Source organism: Zonotrichia leucophrys, chromosome 1 (genome assembly GCF_028769735.1).
Source record: "Zonotrichia leucophrys gambelii isolate GWCS_2022_RI chromosome 1, RI_Zleu_2.0, whole genome shotgun sequence".
Taxonomy (NCBI): Eukaryota; Metazoa; Chordata; class Aves; order Passeriformes; family Passerellidae; genus Zonotrichia; species Zonotrichia leucophrys.
Window position 1 is genome coordinate 69,444,056 of NC_088169.1, and position 23,110 is coordinate 69,467,165.

At 41.8% G+C, this 23,110-nt stretch overlaps 1 protein-coding gene across 7 annotated transcripts in view; it reads right to left on the reverse strand.

Annotated features, from left to right (window-relative positions):
- MTUS2 (microtubule associated scaffold protein 2) overlaps positions 1 to 23,110 on the reverse strand; it is a 265,481-nt gene that overhangs the window by 40,327 nt on the left and 202,044 nt on the right. For all 7 annotated transcript variants that reach the window (XM_064716695.1, XM_064716686.1, XM_064716676.1 and 4 more), the window contains 2 exons: positions 16,110 to 16,208; positions 9,930 to 10,138 (listed from right to left, as the gene is read on the reverse strand). In XM_064716695.1, coding sequence (XP_064572765.1) covers positions 9,930 to 10,138; positions 16,110 to 16,208 — 308 coding nt within the window. The remainder of the gene's footprint in view (positions 1 to 9,929; positions 10,139 to 16,109; positions 16,209 to 23,110) is intronic.

Below are 23,110 nucleotides of genomic sequence, written 5' to 3' on the forward strand. Positions count from 1 at the left end.
AGGTTTTTGCAGACGTGGCACATGGCCTTGACACACATAAGGTGAAATATTTGTCATGGATATCTGTATTTTCAAACCTTGCTTTGCACTGGAACAACCTCACATCTGCCAGGAATTTTGATCAACTGGGAAAGTTCCACTACACTGCTGCAAAGTCCCCCTTGTGCGTCAGCTCCGAATGCATCTGCTGATGGATCTGCATGAGAGGACTTGTGATATTTACCCTGTCACCCCCTGGGACTGCACAGTAATTTTGGAGAGACAGGGAGTTATATCAGCAGTGTTCTAGCTTAAGAGTATGCAGTGGTGAGGGAACACAGTAAATAATCTGAAGTCTTTCTACAAATGACATTTAAAAATGCCTTTGGGGCAGGGGAAAGAAGACAGAACATTTTTTTAAGTGCATCTAACACTCAGCAACTTCTAGTACTTCATTTTAACTAAAGATTGGTGAAATTGAGTTTTACATGAAACAGAAGATATTCTAATTATGGGAAAGAAGACTATGGGATTATGGGAAAGAAGTTCAAGCATTATATAGGAATGGCACCTATATAAATATATGGTATATACCAAACTGTTCCCTATTTATTTCTAAATTAATCTTTTTCATGCATTTAGCCATTGCTTTGACTATGTTATGCTCCTTTGTAATGTGTTTGCTTTTAAGAATACCTGTTATCAAGAGGTGAAAGCAAAAAAATCAGGCCAAATATCTGGAAACTTGTACCAAATCAGGAGATGATCTCTGTTTTTTTGCAGTCAGAGCAGAAAGAAATCCCAAAACCTTTTTCTTTTGCAACATGGATCCCACTGGAAATGCAGAGATATCAGGACAACATCCAGTCCCTCCTAAACATTTTCCTTCTACTTTCCAGGGCAGAATAACTCCTCAGACACTCACACCTATGAAGCATATGTTTCCCTAACAGGCATGTTATCTGTGGGTTGTCACTGCCTCTCCAGAGGGCTGGGGAGCTTTGCCTATCACAAGCCTGCCTTGGTGCTTACCTCCTGCCTGGCTGCTAAGTGTGAGGCAGCTTAAAGCAGGCAGCTCACCATTACACAAGTTTTTCCAACAAGCTTCAAAAGCCATTTCCAGAAAGGCAGCCAGCTGTCAGCTGCTGAAGGGATCACTACTTAAGTGTCTTGTGGTTGGACCAATCCCCCAGGCTAAGGGTCAGCCTGAGCACGGTGCCTATGTCAGGCACAGGAAGAATGTCCCATGTGCCAGGTGATGCAATATTCCAGAAGAAGGGGAAAAACAGCTTTCTGTACTCTGAGGGAAGCCAAGACACAGAACTGAGGAGCTGTGAGACCAAAAGGGTGCTCCTGCAGCATGCAGCCAAGTGCCTGGGGTACCAAAGCTCAGGTGTACAAAGGCACCTCCAGCCTCAAATAAGGTCCAAGTTCAGTGCCCCAGTACTCCCCAGCCTGCACACCAAAGGTGCCAGGGCTTCTTGTACAATCCATGTGCACATACTCAATATGTGTGTCCCCGGAGGAGAAGCAACACTCTGGGTCTATTCATTGACTGTAATGCACTAAGCAATTTAAAAAACCCCAACCAAACAAACGAAGGAAGAAATACAGCCAATTTCCCCCCACAGATGTAATGAGAGTGTGGTAATAAGAGTAGCTGTGGAGCCTGTTTGCCTGAGAAGCAGCCATCAGCCCAGCAGTGCTGCTGAGGACACGTCCTGCTGCTCATCCCTGCAGCTGCCTGGAGCCGTGCGCTCGCTGCACCACGGGAACACCAACTAGGGCAGATGGGACAAACCTGTGTGGGATCTAAAATATTCATCACACCCGTTTGGTGTAAATAAACATGAACAGTGGGAGTATCCCTGTCTGCAGAAGGGAAACTGCTCACTGGGCTCTCTTCTACAGCTCACAGAGCAGCATGCACACAACCACTGCAGCCTCTGCACCTCCTGCTGTACGTGGGTTTGATGGGACTCCTTGGCTGCCCTCACTCTTGCACTTGGGTGACACACTGGCAGGACATCTCACTGTCCAGTCCTCATCCAGGGGTGCCCATCACTGTGACCCTGCAGGCGATCCCAGGCCCTCTGGTGCTCTAGCCCTATCCCCCATACAGCCACTGGAAACACAGATCCTCTTCCCAGAGGGTCTCTGAAAGCAGAACACACAGCACAGCGTGCTTGTGTGCATGCAGGTGTGTGTAACCACACAAAAACACCTGCCTATCTTCCCAAATAAATCCCCAAAGAAACTAAATACATAGTAAATGACTTACAGACTAAGTCACTTTGACACACCAGTTTTCATCAGGCTTTTGCCTATTTAGATGCTAAATGCTCCAGGACTGGGATGTCATCTTTGTGTCATCCTCAAAATGTCTGGCACTTGTTGGGATGAATGTGAAATAACAAAACTGGAATGTCTTCATTTCTATCAGGAATGCGATATAGAACTCAAATATTAACAAAGAGGAATACATTGAGTCAGCCAAGTGCTTTCTGTTTTCAACAAACCCAGTTCAATCCCATTATCTTTTTGTTCTTTGTTCTGTGTAATTTGATTAAACACAAGCTAATGTTAACTTAAACAGATTGTATTCCACTGGTAAATAAGAAGATAAAAAATTGATTTTTTTAAGTGAGGCTAACCTTTATGTTTTTTGATGGCAAAAACCCTAATATTCCTGCAATTAAAAAGCTGGCACATAGTTGGTTTGATGCACATTTAGCATTGCCAGACCTTTATTATGAATAATAAATTGGTAATTTTTTTATACTGCAGAAGTGTTAAGATGACTTGAAAAAGCTGAAGTTCTATTGCACTGATCATTGTTGCCAATATTATATAATGCACATATAGGTCATTACTGGGCATGTCTTTATTAATGGCTGTGCCACTGACCTGAGGGGGATGTAAAACCACCAAAAAAAAGTATTGCTGCCAGAAGTGTGAAAATCCCAGCAGGGAAAAGGTAGGGAAGGCCATGAGTGTGTATCTGGGGGCAGGAGAGCTCCTGGGATGCTGTGATGGGCATCAGAATGAGGGATTAGGTGATGCCTGAAGTTGGCCACATAGGAAAGAAGGATTTGGATCATCCAGAGGGACACATTACTGAGAAGTAGCCACCAGCAAATAAATATGTGTCAAGTTACTCAGTGGTCACTTCTTCTGGGAGGGAACTCAGTATTTGACCTCTCTCTAGGCTGATTCCAACCTTCCTTAGACTTCTGTTCAAAAACTTCATTTTGAAATGACTTCTGAAGATTATCTGTGAGCTGAGGCATGGTGCCCTCATTAACAGCAAATTTAAAGAGTGACATTTGGTCTTGTTATAAATACTTTATGCACACAGATATGTGTGTAAAATAAGAGATATGCTGAAAAGTTTGCTTTTGAATGGAGGCTCTGCTTTTTGACTCCCAAAGAGAGGATGGGATCCCTCTCACCTGGACAGGCCAGGTCCTGTCCACTCCACTGCTAATGAGAGTTGTGGTTTCCTTATTCACTTCCTGAAAGGTATCTATAAATTTTCATTTGGTAAATTTCATTTGTCTCTTCCCACATTGAAACAGAAAAATTCTTTGGTTTCTGGTGTGATTAATACTTTCATATATGAACCTTGCACCTATTGATCTGCACTGAATTTTAGAGCCTTTGTTCTCTTACATTCCTGCTAGAAATCTTGGTAGAATGCCTCTGGGGAGTAATCAATTAATCAGTTAAAGGAAGAAACCTCCAATAAACGAAACACCAAAAAAGCAAACAATGATTGATCTGAGGATTTTTCCTCTTTGCTGTAAGAGAGGAATTTGAAATGCATGGAATTCAAAAGAGGTACACATTTCCATTGACTCCTTTGCTGAACCTAAGGAACAGCACGAAAGCGCTGTGGTTTGGGTTTTCCCTGCCTTCTGCATGATCAGAGGCCACAGTAGCACTGCACCCTACTACTCATCACTGCTTTTCCCACTGCTTCCAATGTGTTGCCAAATCCCTCAAGCCCAGACAAATACCCACCCTGGAGGCTGCCAGCATCACAAGAAACACTTCTGACTCTTATGTGCTTTTCCTCCAAATGTAGTATAAAATCAAGGCTGTCAAAGTTACTTGCTCACACAGAGATCAATAATACAAACAAAAGGAGAAAATAAATCCACTTTTACCTGATGCTTGGCATGCATCCTAAAAATATTTCTCTTCAAGGACAACATGTAAATAAAGAGGCCTTTAATTTTTAATGGCCATTTAAAACTCTTCAAGGGGAACATTAGAATGCCTGGGGCTATTTCTTTTTTATCTCAAAATTTAAAATATTTATGTGTAACTAGCCAAGTGTCTCCATTTATGTGTCTCCAGCCACAGATACAAACATAGTCTAATTTGTTTGGGTTTTTTTTTCCAAAAAAAGGCCATGTAACTAAACCAGTGCTTCCCAGGGAAGCATATTCTTCCACCTTCCAAAACTGAAATTCACAATTTTGTCACAGCAGTGTTTTTAAGAAGGTCACTGAGGACACAAGGAGAAGCCATGAGGTTCCCTACACCTTTTTCCTTCTGTTTTGCAGGGCCTGAAGCAGAGCTGGCCATGCTGTCTGGAAGCAGTATAGAATCCCAAAGAATGAGGAGGGGAGAGATACTCAGCTTCTTTAAGGTTCCTTTTCCTATAGCACCTCACCTACTCTTTACCTGACTTTTAGCATACACAGCAAATAAGCAGGGGGCCTGCAGAAGGTGATTTCCTTAATTTCACGAACCCCAATCCATTCCTCGGGTAGACTGACCATGTGTAAGTGGCCTGCAGGTCCCACGCCATCTACACAGCTTTTATTGTAATGTTTGCACATAAAGGAGTACACTTCTGGATTCTTACTGCCCTGTTTTACCATAACTAATAGCCCCACATACCAAACTTTGTGCTTTTCTCCTTAAAAATCAGTTCAGGAAGGTCTAAATGATGACAGAGCTTCTTTCTATTTTTTTCCTCCCAAGTAAACAAAGATTTTGTTTTCCTTGCAATACAATGTTTTTGATACATAGCCCTAAACTGTCAGTGTTTGATGAGACCGAAGCGTATTTTTTTCAGGATACAGAATGAAAATATTAAGCTGCTCTGACTGCTCTGGTCTTCATCAGGAGCAATGAAAAGAATGAATTGCAGGACACGTAGCCTAACTGTAATAGTGGGGAGGGAGGACTGGCACTTTTCTAAGGACTATTCTTGGGCCAAATTCAAACATATTTTGCAAATGTTGAGAAACCATTACCCCTGAAAGCCAGAAGGTCAATCTTTCTGATAGTGCTGGCTTCTTACCACTCTGCCAGCACCAGGCATGAACAATAGATATATTTCTCTTGAACTTATTCTCTAAGACATTTGTGAAAATAAACCATTTTCAGCTTAGCCTGAGATAATCCCTTGAAATGTTAGCCCAAATTAATATTTTGGAGGCAGTGGTGGGAAGTGCCAAGCAACTTATAAACAGCATGACCAATTTTGCCTCTAGCACAAGTGGTCATTAGCATCTGGCCAAGGATGTCACATGATACTGGGTGGCATATTGTCCATTCACAGGACAGGGACATTCAATAAGACACCTATTCATTATTCAAATGAGGAAAAAGGTTTTTCTTGCCCATCCTGGATTCTGCAGGATATTCGCGTGCGTGTTTACTTTTCTGGAATAGTAAGAATGTAGTAATACATTCTGGAATGTATTATATGTGTATATTATATATACAATATTTTATAGCCATGATTAGATGTGCAGACACACACTCTCACTCTTTGGTTATTGGTGACACTTTCCCAGTCCTGGTAGATACAAAGTTCTGGGATGCCACCAAACACTGCAGTGTTGTCCCAGCTCTTGTTCAGGACATCTCTGTGGTTCCTCCATTCCTAGCTCATCCAGCTGCACTTGTGCTGGGACCTGTCTGTGGGAAATGGATTTGTAGATCCATTTCCCACAGACAAAATCAAATCCACTTCCCACACCTGTCCTGAGGAGTTTCTCCCCTGATGAAAACCATATCAAGAGGCCATGCTGCAGGTCTGGAAACTGCTCCAGGCCCAAGGAGAGTACAGGATGGACTACTCCAGTATAACCCTTTCCCTCACCTGTTCCCACCCTGGAGGTCTGCAGCCCAGAAAGGATCCCTTCTCCTCATGCACTGGAGCTGTGGAGTCCTGCTCTGAAATTTCAGAGGCAGGCCTGGGACTGCACTTTCTGCCTGCTGGGGCAAGCTGGATTGCAGAGAGCCATTAGCCCAGTTTCAACACAAACACTTCTGTGGTGTACTAGAGATATGAAAAAGGATTTATTTTTCTGTCCAGAGAGATTTTCTCTCCCGGATCTGTCACTTTGGGTTACTCCCCTTTAGATGGCACTGTTACCACTTCCAAGCGAGATCACGGCCCGGCGCTTCTTGAACAGGGCTGACACTGGGCCAGGACTGCCACTATCACTGGGTCAACAAGCCACAGCAGGTCAGGAGTGATCCACACCAGGGCTCTGGAAATAATGGCTCTAAAAAGTCCTCCTGGTGTCACTCCAGCTCCCTTCAGCCAGTTGTTCACCCTGCTGTACCAGCACAGCACAAGGGCTGTATCGGCAGGAGGAACACCTGACGACCTTAAGGACAAATTTAATCTGCTCCTCTTCAGAATCAGTTTGAAGCAGTTCCAAAAGTCAACAAGAGTCATGTGCATATACGAGGGTCTTAAGCTAATACATCTGCTAATTAAATAATAATTAAAAGCCATGCTCTGCACAGGCACTGCAATCATTAATTTTCATGCTTATGTCAGAACCACTGCTTTAATATCTTTTACATCAATTGCCTCAGTTATCACCTGCTTTGATTGCCTAGGCTTTTCCCAAGGATAGAAAATTGGTTTAAATGGCATTTAATGGGTCTGCATTAAATACTGCTACATGTTGTGCACTTCTAGATGCCAATTAAAAGAATCTTGCCAATTAAGAGCATTTTCAGCTGAGGAAGAGAGATTATTCCAGGATACCATTCAGCAGTGGTCTGAAACAGTCAGAAAACAAATCCAAAAACTGATAAGAAAATATAATTTATGTAATCTTAAAGCATTCAAAGAAACTGGTGGTGCGGTCCAACACTCTTTATTACATACAACACTCTCTTTCTACACAGCTAAACATGTCTGTTGGACCATTTGCCTTGGTGCTTTCCTCAGCTTTGGAAAGAGAAGAGAAACAGTGTGAGCAAGACAAGAGAGCTATAGACATGGGCCCACTTGCACCTACTTACACCTACACTAGTCCTTAGGCTGTTTTTAAGACTCAGTCCTGTCCTCACTGTGTAGGAGCACATTTTACAACAGAATTTAGGTCCAAATCTGAGAAAAATCTATGTTTTGAACATTATTTTGCTGTGATGTAAGGAGAGAGAGACATTGGACACAAACTACTATCAGTCCAGAAGTGGCTCCCCAGCATCAAAATAGGAGACACAAGAGTGGAACTGCTAGGACAAATCAACCTCAAACTTCTTGGGAATAAGGCCTTTTTATCAAAAGAATGTTTTTCCTTTGCTAAACTGCAGTTCCACTCAGACCTCAATCATTTTGTCTGCAGGGTTCTCAGCAACAGATACACCCAACTGTTACTATTTTTATCATGTGAAAAGTTGGTTTATTTGTTCCCATGCTGCCCTAACCCAAAGACAGCCAAACCCAAAGACAGCCAACTCAATTTTGCTCAAGCTTTCAGACAATAATGCCACTTCAGAAAATGTCTACAGATTGCATTTTTGAATGACACTCAAAACCTTGTAAGCCTGTGTCTATGTTGCAAGACAAATGAGTGCCCAGTTACACAACTGCTTGAGTAGTCCCAGATTGTGCCACTGTATGTAGGCTCCCAGCTTTAGCACTGAATTTAAGAGTGCAGCAGCCTTACTGCTCCCTGGAAGTCTCAGATGAGACAGGCGAGTGACTCAAGCAGAAATTCAGGTCTTTTGTGCTTTAAATAGTCTTCATGAAGTGCTCACATGTCTGCATGCACTAAAAATGGAGCCTAAGGCAGCCATACTCCTAAAGGAGGTACCACATCTGCATGGATCTGGAACAAATCTACATCTAATCCTGCCCAAACCTGAAGATGCAAACCTGAAAATTCTACAGGTGTGTTATTTTTCACCTTCAGGCACTCAGAGGGGCATTACTGCAATCCCCAGCTGGCCTGAGAAATACAGAGGAGCTGGGAATGTGAGGTGCAGCTATGCTTGGCCAGACTTGGAGAGGATGCTATTAAATAAAGACACCTGAGTTGTTCAATTTAGGAGGCATTTTCAGGACAGATCCAACAGGCACCAACAGCAGAACAGTCATCTCAAAGCTCAGCTCCAGCAGCTGTTCTCATTTAAAACATATCCAGAGGAGATGAAGGAGATATGAGAGTTCCTTCAGCAAATGTGAATGAGGCATGTGATGAAAAACCTCTCCCCAGTGGACAATGCACAAAGCCGAGCTGACAGTTCTCTGCCCTTTTTTATTTCCCTCTGATTTAAACAAGGATACTCCACAGCCAGCTCAAAAAAACCACAAACAAAACAACAACAACAAAATACCTGACAAAACACCACCAAACTAAAAAAAATCCAACCAAAAATCTCCCCCAAAAAACACAACAAAAGCCTAAACCCACCCAAAAGTGTTTAGAAATACCTAACAAGTCCTGAAATACAGAAATGTCAAGTCTAAAGAAAAATAGAGGAGGAAGATCTCCTGGGAAGGTATTTAAAATATTTAGGACATTTTAAAAACTCCTTGTTTTTTCAGTTCAGTGAATCTTCTCTGGCAAGATCAGCTCCTACTTAGGGAAAAGTGTGAACCGTGGTTATTTCTTCAAAGGTAACCTTTCCCATTAATATAAAAACCCTCAAAACTAAATAAAGTATTTCAAAATTTTAAAGACTGAGTTAGTTTAGGTTTTGTTTCTTTGCTTTTCTTTCTCCCATTTAACACAGAAAATTTATTCTTGTCTCTTCCAAAAGTAGACAAACAGGCCATCAAGATTCCTACTGCTGGTGATTGTCTGCCTGTTTTACAAGGTAGCCAGGACACTAGCTTAACTTGGAATGTCATAAAATACATGGGCTTGGTGTGAACGACCTCAGAATCCAGCTACATTTCCTAGATCACTAAACAGCTTTTGAAACAAGCAAAACCTTCAAGTTTTTAATGGATATTTTAGTTGTCTTAAAATGCATTCATTTTGACTTAAGTGAATAAATAAGGTTCTCTAATTACCAGCAACATTTTCTTTATGTTCTCTATACCTGCTGCGTGTAATCTTCTGCATGCTGAGATAATGTTATCATAACATCTTCAGGAAGTGGCAACCCTGTGACAGGGACACTCTGCCCGATTCATGGTGAACAGGAAAAGTAGATAATTATGGTGGGAAATCAAGTTGCTTCCTTCATCTAACAGTTTTGGTTGCTCACAAGTATTAATATCTCAGTTACACTTTCCATTCCTGCTCTAGCAATCAGAGACTGGGCCTTCTTGCATCTCCTTTACTCCTAAAACCCCTGCTTGTCACAAATACTTAATTCAAAATTCTTCCTTTTCCAAGTTCCTACACCCTTTTTTTCAAATATATGGGATCAAATTATTGAACATATCAGATTGGATGACATCTACACTTAACACACAATTTCTTTGGCCACTCAATTCCAAAGCTTAGTGACGTAACAGAGGTACCAGATTTCCTTTGTCATTGCAGTTTTCCTTTCTATAATTCTATGAAATTTGAATCCCCTTCTCATAATAATAATAATAATTGTAAAGAAATTACATGCTTTGATCCCAAGAACAAATTTTCAGTGACCATGGAATAGATTCGGGCAAGTGACAGGTGTAAAGGCAAAGAATCTTTACAGTGGTAAGGAGCACCCATTGCACTTACCTGCCTGTAAAAGTACTGTGTTGTTATAGCAAAGACATCAAAGCCACAGCTGGCCCTTTTAAGCTCATCTTGGATATTGATTAACTGCCGGGACTGCTCATCGCACTTTTCCTTCAGTTTCTGAACCAACTGCTTTTCAGTGTCTCGCCCCTCTCCTGGTTTGGGGGGGAATCCATTCTTTGGGGTGGTTGGCCTTTGCCTGGAATGTCCTGCAAAGGAGGGGGGCAAGAAAAGACCATTCAGATCACATAGTTTACATGTACAGACATGACCTTTATGTGTTTCTATGGCCTCTGGGACTCATCCCTACAAAAGAAAAAAAAAAGAAAAAAGGGTCCGTAGCACTCACACAGAACCTCCAGTCTTTAAAAAAAAAAAAAAAAAAGCAAAAGCATAGTGAAATATGTTTCTTTAGGGGCCAAAGCTCAACCTCAGGCTCTGAGTCTGAAAGTCTTCTATAAGCTGAGGAGAGCTGTCCTAAGAGTGTATCACTGAGAACTGAGGTTGTTGGAGGAAGGAAGCACTTCACTGTTGTAATCTTCGCTGCAGCGTTGTTCTTGCCTCTCTGCTGGGGCTCTTCTCCATTCTCTGCAGCACAGTCCTTCCTTTCTTCTCAGGGGCTCCTCCTGGGCTCTCGACCCACCCCTGTTTATTTCAGTTACCTTCACGAGCTACAGCTGCTGCCCAACTAAGGACCCTGCAGCTGCAGCTCGTTTGGAGCAACTCAGACCCACACAGACCTTACAAGACAACATATATTCAGGCCCCCACATTTCCCCCCTTTTCTTTTAACAATTATACAATTACAATACACATACAGTCCCAGCTCTCAGGCTGCCACAGCTCTCGGCTGTCTTTAGATACATACATAGAATATATACATATCCCTATACAGTCCCAGCTCTCAGGCTGCCACAGCTCTCGGCTGTCCTTAGATGTTCCAAGGCTCTTTTCTTTAAAGGCCATATTCTTCCAGCTTTCTGCTGCTACAGCTCCTTAATTCAAAGGCCATATTATATTCTACAGTCCCAGCTCTCAGGCTGCCACAGCTCTCAGCTGTCCTATCTTCTATAGTCCCAGCTCTCTGGCTGATATTCCAAAGTCCCAGCTCTCAGGCTGCCACAGCTCTCGGCTGTCCGGGGGATTCCATACCTTCTTTCAATGTTTGGTTGTGTGTTCGTCTTCACACGGGGTCACCAGTTGTTGTAATCTTCGCTGCAGCGTTGTTCTTGCCTCTCTGCTGGGGCTCTTCTCCATTCTCTGCAGCACAGTCCTTCCCATCTTCTCAGGGGCTCCTCCTGGGCTCTTGACCCACCCCTATTTATTTCAGTTATCTTCACGAGCTACAGCTGCTGCCCAACTAAGGACCCTGCAGCTGCAGCTCGTTTGGAGCAACTCGGACCCACACAGATCCCACAATACAACATATATTCAGGCCCCCACACTTCACCTCTGCTAGACATCTATAAGAAACAGAGGTCTGCATCTCTCTTGAATGGCAGTGAGAGAAAAATGGGCACTTCCAGGTCTTATTGATACTGTGGAAAACAGCTAGGCGACATTTCTACTCTACACATGGTTTCTTTGTTCATGTGAACCCCAGCCTGGTGACTCGACAGAGGTGCCAGTTTTCCTTTGCCTTTGCAGATTTCATTTTGGCTCTACACAGGACAATGTGGGGCTGGAGTTGTCCCTCCCTGAATGCAAACATAGCATGGATTGCTTGCTACTGAGATATTGCTTTTTATCTACAATACTGCAGTCTACCTTGAGAGTTCCTCTTGCTCTCACCTTTACAACGTGTCCAAAATTGCAGCATCTAGCAGATACATACTGAAGTGCCACCAAGTGCCACACAATGCCCAAGAGTTACATCACTGGCTCTGCATGGCTGCTCTCTCAGCATCTTTGATCACACCAGAATCACTACATGGTTTGCCTGCAGAAACACGCCCAGACAGACTCTGGATTCTCAGAGGTGCTCCAGGTTGGCCTGAAGCAAGCCTGATGCTGTACAAAGATGTGAAAGCACTCGTGTAGCTTGTGTTTCGGGTATAGCGTCATATTTGTATCAGTAGCACCAGAACACAAGCTTACTCATGATAAACCACTTCAGGAAAATGGGACTTTTTTCCTAAATTCACATCCTGCTTGAGTCAACTATGCATTTCTGCAGATATACCCAGTTATGAGGATGAAGCAAGAAGGGGCAGTGTTCTGGTGGTATCAGGCTGCTCAAGCCACTGCTTGGAAAATCTGTTCTGCCTTTACCTTCTTTGCTTTCTGAGGACTCTCCTCTGCAAACATTTATGGCCAGCTGGGCATCACCTTTGCACAGCTTAGTGACTTTTTTTGCTACCCTCAATCTTTCTTGCTACCCTTTTGCTACCCCTCAGTTGATGGTCTTTAGCTCATTCCTGAATACTGGCCAGGAACCTCCAGTACTCCACAGACCCTCCCATTATCCTCCAGCTTTTACCCTAGAAGCTGAAGTCAGTAAGAAAGAGGGAGAAAATACGAGTCAGACACCTTTGTCCCATGTGTTACTAGAGGTGGTGGATATGGGTCTGGAACATTTCTGTGTTAGTAGAAAAGGTTGTGTGTGCAATAATATGATAAAAGGGGACAGTTTGTGGTTTTATAGTCTTGTAGTATCCAGTTCCTGAAAACAATACAGAAACCATGCCTACAACCAGTCACCAGCAATCAGTGTAATAGGAGACAGTCTTCTGCCATGAATACTACCTATCCCTTTCCTAAAAAGCCAAAGAATCCTTCCACAGAGATGCCTCTGATGGTATGAATCTGAGCCAATTTGTAAGGCAGAGCATTACAAATTCCAGGGGTAATTTTGTCAGACATGCTTTAGATCTTTTAGATCTTCAAGGCTGTGGTCTGGGTGTGCAAATAGATCCTAATGGCAGTTTTACAAGATCAGGGAGGGGAACAGAATGGCTTCCCCAGAGCAATGCCCCAGGAGTGCATTCCTACTTTTTCAGATCTCCAGCATGTGTGGAGCCATTGGGAGCATATCTTCTATTATGCTCAGCTACATCCTGGCTCCAGGCTAAGCTTACAGGGTGCCAGCTCCAGCAGAGATGCTCCCTCATGTCTTCGTGCATCTCGTGGTGCAACTGCAAAGAGCTACGAGTGCAAAAACCCTTTGAAACTCTTTGTGTCCATGACCTGCATTTGTGACCAAGAATAACATATTGTGCAGTGTCAAGACTAATGCCATGTCATTCTAAGACCCAAATAATACAGCACAAGGAGTTTTTGTCATTAGGAGAGTTCAAGCAGCATAGCTATTGCCCTCTATCAATTTTTATGTCACTTAAAGCCTGTCAACTTTTTTGAGCAATAATAAGAAAATACAGACTCTTCCATTCATACCTCTTAGCTGTGCAGTAGGTAATACCACAAAAGAAGAAACTCATAAAAGCAAGAGCCATAAATATCTGTCTTTTTAGTATAAAAATCTTGAGTTGTTTAAGCAAGACAGTGATGTTACAACAGAAAGCTTAGGAAGAAGTGTAGGGGAAAGCCCTTGAAATCAGTTCAGTCTTTAATTAAAACAGAAATCTGTCAGGTTGCTTAGTCTTACATCTTTCTAGCCTTCCTGTTCACTGGAAGATTTGAAGTGCACATCTCTGTGTTGTCCTTGTCAGTATTATAAGCTGTCCTTGTAAATTAAATGGTGCTATTCTCCTCAGGGATAAATCTGAATTTCTCAGTTCATTTGGGTCTGAAAGGCAGCTTACTAAGCTTATTCTGCCATTGATGTCTCTCTTCTGTTGCTCTGCACAAAACAGGGTATATATTAATAATCTGGCCCTTATCCTCATGTCCTTTTTGCTGATGGGGGGACCAGAGGGGCAGACCCAGTGTGTGCTGAAATCACTGTACCCCTTTGATCCTCTTCAAAACTCCCAAGTCTTTTTTATCTATGTGAGTGTTTGAACTAGGGAGACATAACAAGTATATACTCATAATTAACACTGTCCATGAGGATTTAGATGGGGAATGCAATTTATTCGCCTTTTCACTGTCCAATTTCCAACATTTTGGTAAGGAAAGTGAGCAAATTACTTAGAGAAAATTGTTATCAAGCATTCTGTGGAGTGACAGATGCCAGAAACCGCCGGCTCCATTCTAAAATGGAGTGGAAGGAGAGCATCTATGGACACGTGTTCCTCTACACAGATCTCAGGAACAGTATTGCATCAAAAGATAAAACTGAGATCCCTGCAAGACTCTGCATCTCAAAACTCCCTTGCAAGTCTTCAGAGTCAAAGCTCAAAAAATTTGTGTCCGACAGTCAAAACCCAGCACTGATTAAAAGGAACTGAATGTGAGAAGGCCAGTAACAGAGGCAAATACAGCCTAGAAACAGCACTCAGAAATTTTGGAACTTGTTTCATGGCCAGATGTAGCTGTGGTGGAATTACCTGTGAGACACCTTCTCTTCCATCAAAAAGTGTAAATAATGCAGGGACTTGTGATTCTGATGGAAGAAAGTCTGTGACTGCCCCTTAGCATCAGCTACACTGCATGTCCTCTTCAGAGGCTGTTTTGAGTATTTTTTGAAATTGTTAAGTAAGTGAAAAAATTGTCATTATTGCTCTGTTATTGCTGAACTTATTTCAAAGAATGCCAAAGGCTACTCCAAAAAAATAAATGAAGATGAGGTTTATTTTCCTACTTGATCCTTAAAGTGACAAAGGAATTTACATTGGCTTAATTGCAGACAAGCAAGCTGAACAAATTTTTAATCAGCCTGATGGATGGAGGTCAGTTACTCAGCCTCTCCCAAGAATGAAGAAACCTTTGAAGCCTCATGAATTGGATATGCCAAAACTTTACGCCTTGAAAACTATTAAGTCACCCATGGAGAGGCAGACCTCCTTAAGACAATACAAATACACTGTACAAATATTCCAGTGTTCCATTTTGCTTTGTAATCCTAGTGGAAGCAAATCAGCTGAGCTGTAACACGCTGCTACAGCCACAATCAGCGCTGGTGCTTAAACTGGACTCCCACCGTTATAAACACCGGCGAGCTTCTGGTCTGGCACTCTCTGCAACAAATTCTTTGGATCTCTCTGTGGTCTCACCAGGTGCAAAATAGCCTGTAAATTATATGACTCAGAGGACAGCGTTAAGTTCATCTTTTTACTCTAGCATCTTTGTAAGGAGAAGAATTTTGTGTCCTGTGGGTGCCTGGGAAGATTAAATTTAATCTTCCATTTTATTGATTTTGTTGGTTGAGAAGAAGAAGAATAAAGATTGAATTTAATAATAATGGACAAACTCTTGGTGCAAGTTATAGGAGCTGGAGAGCTCTTCTACATTATTTATATTCTGCCACCAAATGGAGCAACATGGGCTTCTATCCCCCACAGTTATAACTTAAGTATCACGTAGCTGTAGAGATGACATTTTAAGTATTCAAGCAGAGTCTTAAAAATGAGGTAACAGAAGATAAACTGCAAAAACAATGAAATCAGTGGGACCACGCACACTCATTTCAGAAGCATTTAGATCAAGCAAAGGCCAGCCTCACAAAAGTCTTTAGGCACATTTATTAATGTACACTCAGTAGACACAAATAGAAACAAGTTCTCTTTGTTTTAGTAAATAAAGAAAGGTATTCTTCAGACATGTTAAAACCATGTGCTTGTGCCCAATATTGAGGTATAAGTTGATAATATCCCAATAGCACTTTGGAGGCTTTTTCTATAGATAGTCCCTTTTCCAATTATGCATAGAAATACCCCAGGAAATTTAGTGCCTCTGCATAGAAGTAAGAGTAGATTCTGAGCCATACATTGTCACTCCTGGCAATTCTCTGAGATGTCTTTTATTTTGCTATATGTATCTGTCCTCTTCTTACGTAAGAAAATTGTAATGATAAAAAAAATTCCTCTGCCCTTAAACATGTAATAGCAACAACTCTTTGCTTTGAAAGAGATATGATTGCATGGTTATAACAAAGAGAACAAAAGTCTATTCAGCTCATGCATTGGTATGATAAAGCCTGCTGTAGCAGCTTAATGAACCTTGGACACAATCAATCCTCACTTAACAATAGTAGGTCTCAGATTTGAGTGTGTTAACAAGAGATACAAAGTCAACAAGTTTAAATCTTTCCTGAAACACTGCTTTCAGGTTCATAAATACCTGGTGAATGGAGTTTTGTGGCTGTTACTGCTGATTTCTTAGGGGATGAGACAGCTGGTCTGCTAGCATCCTGATCTTTTTGCACTTCTTTCTTCACACCTGTTTTAGGAAAAAAAAAATCAAAGGTAGAAAGACACCTCATTTATAATTCTGTTCATAATATGCAGAACTGTGTCACTAAGATAGACACCAAAATGGCAAAATGTATTTCACCAATCCATGTCCTGGGCTCTGCACAGAATGAAGCTACACAGCACTTCAGGGTTGGATGCCAACCTGACGCGTCTGCAACCACAATTGTGTATGTGCAGCTGAGCTGACATGCACAGCACTGAAGAAGGACACAAGGCCTTACACACTACCTTGGCTTTCCAGTCATCTGTACCATGACAAATGCCATTAAGGCACAAACAGCTACACAGGCAACCCATCCTATCTGTTCTGAGTGCTGTGTTCTGTCTCTTCACCTTGCTGTGCAACCCCATTCTGGGCTGCAGGAGAAACAGAATAGGACTGTGCAAAGCGGACTGAAATTACCTGCAAGCCCCTGCCCTGTCACCTTTTCCACAGGTAAGGAAGCTGCCTTTTCTGGAGACCAGCTTTCCAAGGTGGTCTCACGTAGTGAAGAGAGAGGCCAGAACCAGAAGCAAGCAGGATGTGCCAGAGCTGTGCTGGATGTGGCTGCCTGGACACAAACGTGGGTCTGTCTGTGCAGTAAGGCAGGCAGGGACAGAGCTGGGCAAGCACATTCAGGACACAAACCTACAAGACACTGTGCCAGTGTGGGATGAACCAGGGCATGGAATATTTCTGAGAGAGGCAGCTCCGTGTCTGTTGCTATGCGTCCCAGCAGTGGACAGGGCCTCGGGATGGTCTGCCAGCTGTCAGAGCCCTGCAGCCAGACTCTGCCTCTGCACCAGGGAGACACGACTGCCTCTGAGAGCCAGAGGGGCCACCCAAGCTCAGCTCCTCCTGCCCACCCACAGCTCCCATCAAAATAGCTGTGGGGACCACGCTGAGTGCTGTAACATGAGGTCCTGCCCTGCTCCTTTGGCCATGGTCTGACAGTCACAGGATCTCAAGCAGAAATTTTTCATCAAAGAAGTAAGGAAAAAGAGCAATAAAACGCAAACCCCAGGGACAATAATGTAGTTTCCTGTTTGCTTTCCTTTTTTTAACCATTAGAGTTTATTGAGGGTTGCATTTTAGTCTGAAGGGCTGTGTCACAGCACCTGGATACACAGGAAAAACAGAGAGATTTAAGGCAAATGACTTGCTTTAGAGGGAAAATGAAGTTTGCTTTATTGACTGTCCCCTCTCTTATGAGTATATTCACAGATGTCTTAGAGGAAAATGTCCCACAGAATCTGAAGTATCTGAAGCAGGAGAAAAAATCAGATTTTCTTGGCGGTGCCTAATGGCAGAGGCAGTCCAAAAGCTAACACTATCTTCCATTTTGCTTAATACAAATGTGACCTGGCTCTTTCAACAATGGGAAAAAAAGATAATTTCTTATGGGGATCATAATCTTGAGGGACACTTACTGCTTTACTAGTTTTCTGCTCCCTCCAAAGCCACACCTAGTCACAGCTGCAGTATATATGGGTGTATTTCTGATGCATCTTTCACCCTTCCACTTCTGCCTGCATCAGGACTTGCATGCAGAGAGCTGCAGACACAGCATTTGCCACGCACCAGAAGCTGAGCTGCATAATTCCTAGCACTGTCTCTCAGCATTTGCTTGCAGAGTGCTTCTGGAAACAGCACATGCACCTGCATCTCCAACTGTTTGTGGGAGGGAAGCATGGGACAAGTTCTAAAACCCCCTTTGACTCTCTTCCAGTGTTCATAGGCAAATCACACCATCAGCTGTCATGGGCTTGTAAAGACTGAACACTTGCTCATACCTTTACTTTTGTCCATCTCCATTTTCTCTGCTGTCCATAAATAAAACATGTTGAGGCTAAGATTCTCATTTGTGATTAATACTTTTCACAGTGAAGTGACTGAAGATAGAAATTGCCTGTGCCTGCCCCCTATTACACTGTATTTTACTACAGAGTAGGACATAAAATAAGTTTATGGTGCCTTTTCATTACTAAGGACCAACCTGAGCTAGCAGCTATGAGACAAAACCAGGGCTTGTTTTATAAGACATAGTTTATATAGTTATAGATTCAAGCATCATGTAATAAGGCTTTGGCTTTTCTGGGGCTTTCAAAATAAAAATATAATGTACAAATGGGCCATATTCAGAGCTCCTCCATAAATTTTGCTATATCAGTTGCCAAACACAGACAACAGTAGAGAAAAGTGTGTGCTTTCCTTAGGTACGTAAATAATTAACTGCTTTTGGTTTTGAGACATTTTCAATGAGGAACACCTGGGGGATTCACTCAGCCTCTTGACCTTAAGCACAAAACAAGAATCAGTTGCCCAATTAGAGCTTGGTTGAAAGAAAATGGAGCAAAGAAGCCCAGGATTTTGCAGAGGGCAGGGCAGGGTCTGTGCAGAGCATAGGAGCTGCGTACAGGTGCTGCCCTTAGGTGCACCTGCATGGGGGACATTGGCTCCGCAAAGTGGAAGATCAGCAGGAAGAAGGTGCAAACAAATATCTGGGCAAGGAAAGATAAATAGGACTAATAATGAGGAAGATGAGTGGCCTTGTTCAGTCTGAAAGACTGGGAGAGCTCCGGAGGTGTGGTGGGGCAGCGGTGCAATAAGAAGGCAAGGGAGCAGGGCTGTGCCGCAAGGGGAGAGCCAGAGCCCAGCACAGCCTGGCTGGGAAGGGCACAGGGACACATGGAACTAGCAATTATCCTACTTCTCCTTCACAAGTAGGAGGGCCCTGGTGGCCTCTCTGTGGCCCTCCTTAGAGGAGAGGGATTTAGAAAGCACACAGCAGGCAAAAGGAAGGACGGTCGGCGGGAACAAACTGTTATCGTTTTCCTAAGCTCATCACCCACAGGGAAATTTTAGGGGAAGCGCCATCCCTGGCATCAGACCTCATATAAGAGCTTGAGCTGAATGCTTTTCTAAAAATGGGGCTTGTTCTTGTCTTTTGAAACAACAGCTGTTAGCTGGTTCAAAGAGAAACATTCAGAAAACATGTTGATTTCCTGCAGGGAAAATAAATCTTTAGATTACAAGTGTTTGGGCCCAGATTTTGTCATTTCACAGAAATTTAGAATTTCAAGTTTAAAATATCTGAGGGAGAGCACTGGTGTAGTAATTAGCATAATGTGCAGTAGCACAGAATATGGTGCAGCAGGAGGTTATAAAGTTTGATCCTTTCTAGCTTGAAGTGTATGAAAAGTAATTCAAAGACTAAAATGCACAAAAAAAGGTCTGATGCTCCAGGGTAACTCAGGAAACAAGAAAAACATTATTCAGTTGTTATTACAGGCCTGAAGATGTGTAAAACCTCAAATCATATTCTGCCATATATATTTTGAAATGTCAAAAGGTGTTAGGATTTTCTTCTAAATTCGTCTTTTATAATGTATATTAAGTCTGATCTGGAACAAAATTTATTCAAATTCTTAATGTTATTGCCCACCGACTGGAAATATGGAATTTCAATTAGCTCTGTGTTAAATGCCTGTGCATTGGCCTTATTCCTGCATAATCAGAGCTTTTAGCACTGAGCTTCCTAGCAAAAAATTCCTATCTCAGGAGCTACCACTAACTTCCAGGCTTTCTGGAACACCTTCCAAGGCTGTGGCACCTCCTACCACTGACAGAGCTCATGCAATGAGGTTCCTGGTAGCCAGTAATCAAAGCTACAAAGTACTAATTTTTATATGAATCTATATTCCATTTAAGGTTAGAAATCTCTCAACATTTCCCCTCTTTTAAAAGCTATACTTGTGTAAAGAAAGGGATATTTCAGGCCATAAGAGAAAAATGAGCATAAATATTTGTTTGTCTTCTCTGCTAGTGTGCTTACAACATTTTCTTTTGAAAAAGGCCTCTAAACACACAGTTCTGTAAAGGTATTTATATTTCCTAATTAATACACACAGCCTGCTCCAAATGAAACAAAAGGAGGAAATGCAAAATAATTAGAAACACGAGGCAAAAAATTCCAAAAACCACTTAGAAAAACAGCAGACAAACAAAGCCACTTCTCCATTCCCCCGGCAGTGCTGAATGCTAGGAAGCAGAGCAAAAGACACCTGATCCAAGACATCTCCTCAAGCACTGCAGAATCAGCACTTGTATTTGCCTGTACATTTCTGAGTCTTCAAAAACCACTATACTGGGACAGGCTTCAATTTGCTTTCATACTTCAGACTGAAAGCAAGTTAACAAATTGTACATTGAGCATTTCTTCCAAAACAAATCCTAACATGCTGTAGACATCATTAACAATTCAATGGGAGTAACTGCATTCAGAAAGATTCCAACTGTTCTCAGGAGTATTTTATAAGTTAACTAATGAAGTTTGCAAGTTTAAAAAAAAAACAAACCAAACCCAAGGAAATATCTTCAGTCACTCACAGACACAGGGAGCCCCTCTGAAGTTCCTTCTGCCTTTCCCCCTGATACCCACGACTAGTCATGTCCTTGGTGAGTAATGACACATCCCTGCATGCATTGTTTGAGACAAAATGAGCAAAGCTGGAAATGTGATGGATTTCTGTAGAATGAGAGCAGTCTAATTCTCTCTAGAGACTCTCTACTTCAGCTGTGATCTATGAGACACTGAATGACTGAATAAAGAAGGAGATGTGGAAGAAAGACCGTGTACTTCTTGAAGTAAAAAGTGCTAATGCTTGTGCTTTTCCCTTTGTGTTTGTTTCAAATTTGAAGTCAATATGATAAGAAAAAAAGGATAACAACTATTTGATTGTCTTGTCTGAAAACAGTTGCCTTGTTCTTGTATTAAAATAACAAAGTCTCTTTAGCTGGTGTTTAAAAAATAAAGGAAAAGATACACCTGATAAAACAAATAATTCTTTGGACTGAATAGAAAATCAGGGTAATTCAGAACATCCAACATTAGTTGAAGAGTTAAAACAACTACTCCTCTTTCTGCCATTTGGCATGGATCCTATGGCATTTTACTGTCTCCTCCTGTTCAAGGTTGAAATTTCAAACCAAGACACTTCCTCACACAGCTGTGCTATGGCATGTTTCAGAGAGGTTCCCAGAAGAAAGGTGGGAAAACTTGCAGATGAACTCCCACTTTCACCTGCAAGGAAGTGCTGCACATCCCAGTGTTCAGTACAGGAGCAATATGAATGTAACCCACTGCACACTGCTATTCAGCTTGGAAGGGGAAGTGTTTGCAAGGGGGAACAAAGCAGCAGCAGACTCTTCTCCCTTCATCCCTGCAAGAGTGCTGGTGCTCACCCTTCCCCCCTCAGGTGACCTCAGCTCATCCCTCTCCCTCCTGCTGACATTGTGCTGCCTGGATTTTGCAGAATCTGATCAAAAAAAGCACTTTTTACACTACAAGATTGCTGGTGAGAGCGGAGATAACACTGGCCTCCTATTTTTCATCTTGACTGATTGCATTTAACAGCCTCTCCTGTTATATATGATTTACTGGTACTTGTAGAAGCACAGGAATTGACCGGGTGAATTTTTTGAACAATGCTTTGATTGTCTTTAATTTAGGGGGGCAAGTAGGAACAAGCTGCTCAAATTAATTTTTTATTGCCACTGTCATTGCACTCAAATTAGGATATTTCTTATGCATGACTACAGTCATTAAATAATAACCAAGTAGAAATAGGAATCCCATAATACACACGCCTCAAAATCCATAACAGGACATAGAAAAAATAAAATCTCACAGCTCTCTGATTTAATAGACAGCTGGGTGGCAGATCCAGCCTGGTGGACAGAACTGAGTCTCTGAACATTGCCTTTTGCAGATAATCTCCCATTTTAAGGGAAATTTAAACCAGAAAATTCATATATGTATGCTTCAAGTACTGTATATTTTAATCAGCATCTGTGGGAAGAGGAAGCTTATATGAATTTCAGAGCTAGATTATAGCTGCAAAGTTTCTGGTAGAGAGCTGCTTTCACCTATCATTAAACAAAATATGAAGCAATATAGAAATGGTAAGTATTAGTTAGGTTATCACTGCACTTCCCAAAGTGGCTAATATAAGTGAAATTAAAAGACCTCTCTTTATTTTAGTCAAGTCTATGCTTTCTTTTCCCTGTTCTATAAATTGACAGACATGTAAATATAAAAAGGGCTGTGCAATACACTAAAACCCAATTAAGTGCACTCTTCACAGAGCAGTTGAAAGGCCATCAGTTCATGCCTGCAAAACAATTTGCATGACAACGATCTCCCACTGCTATTGTCCCATGCCACAATTCTTTTCTGATCATCTGAAGCATAGCATCATCTGCTCCACAGCTAAAAGAGTCCATTTTCATTAATTTTGTTTTTTAATTCCCTACAGTCCAATTTATTTCACAAGTACTTTTAGTGAAATATCAGGAATACAATCACTCTTGAGCAGTTGTGTCTAGTTTTTTTAAGGGAAAATTTACAGTTCATGTGGTCTTCTCAAGAAACACCTAATACATGAAATCTTTCATGTGATTTTTGAGGGCTATTTTTGATTCATTAATATAGGTAGATGTTTTCGTTTGTGAATTAATTTACTATTCATACATAGATAAAATTATGTATATCTTTGAAATACAAAGGCAATTTTTACATTACCTGATATTGCACTCTTTCAGAAATATTATTTATATTTAAATTACTGCCATCCTCCTTGTGAAATACTTTTCTCCTTCCTCTCATAAAATATGCTGTGTGCAATACAGGTACTGCCTGTGCTCCTCAGCTGTAACTGTGGAGTGCTCTAAGCACTTCAGTTTAGTAACTGCAATGTCTTGCACAGGAAGTTGGTCAGATGCTAAATATATATGCAACATCAAGCCTATAGAAATCCCTGTCCAAAGGGTACCTAAAGAGAAAAATTTACATTCTGTAGGTATCTCTATCACATTGGGATCTACAC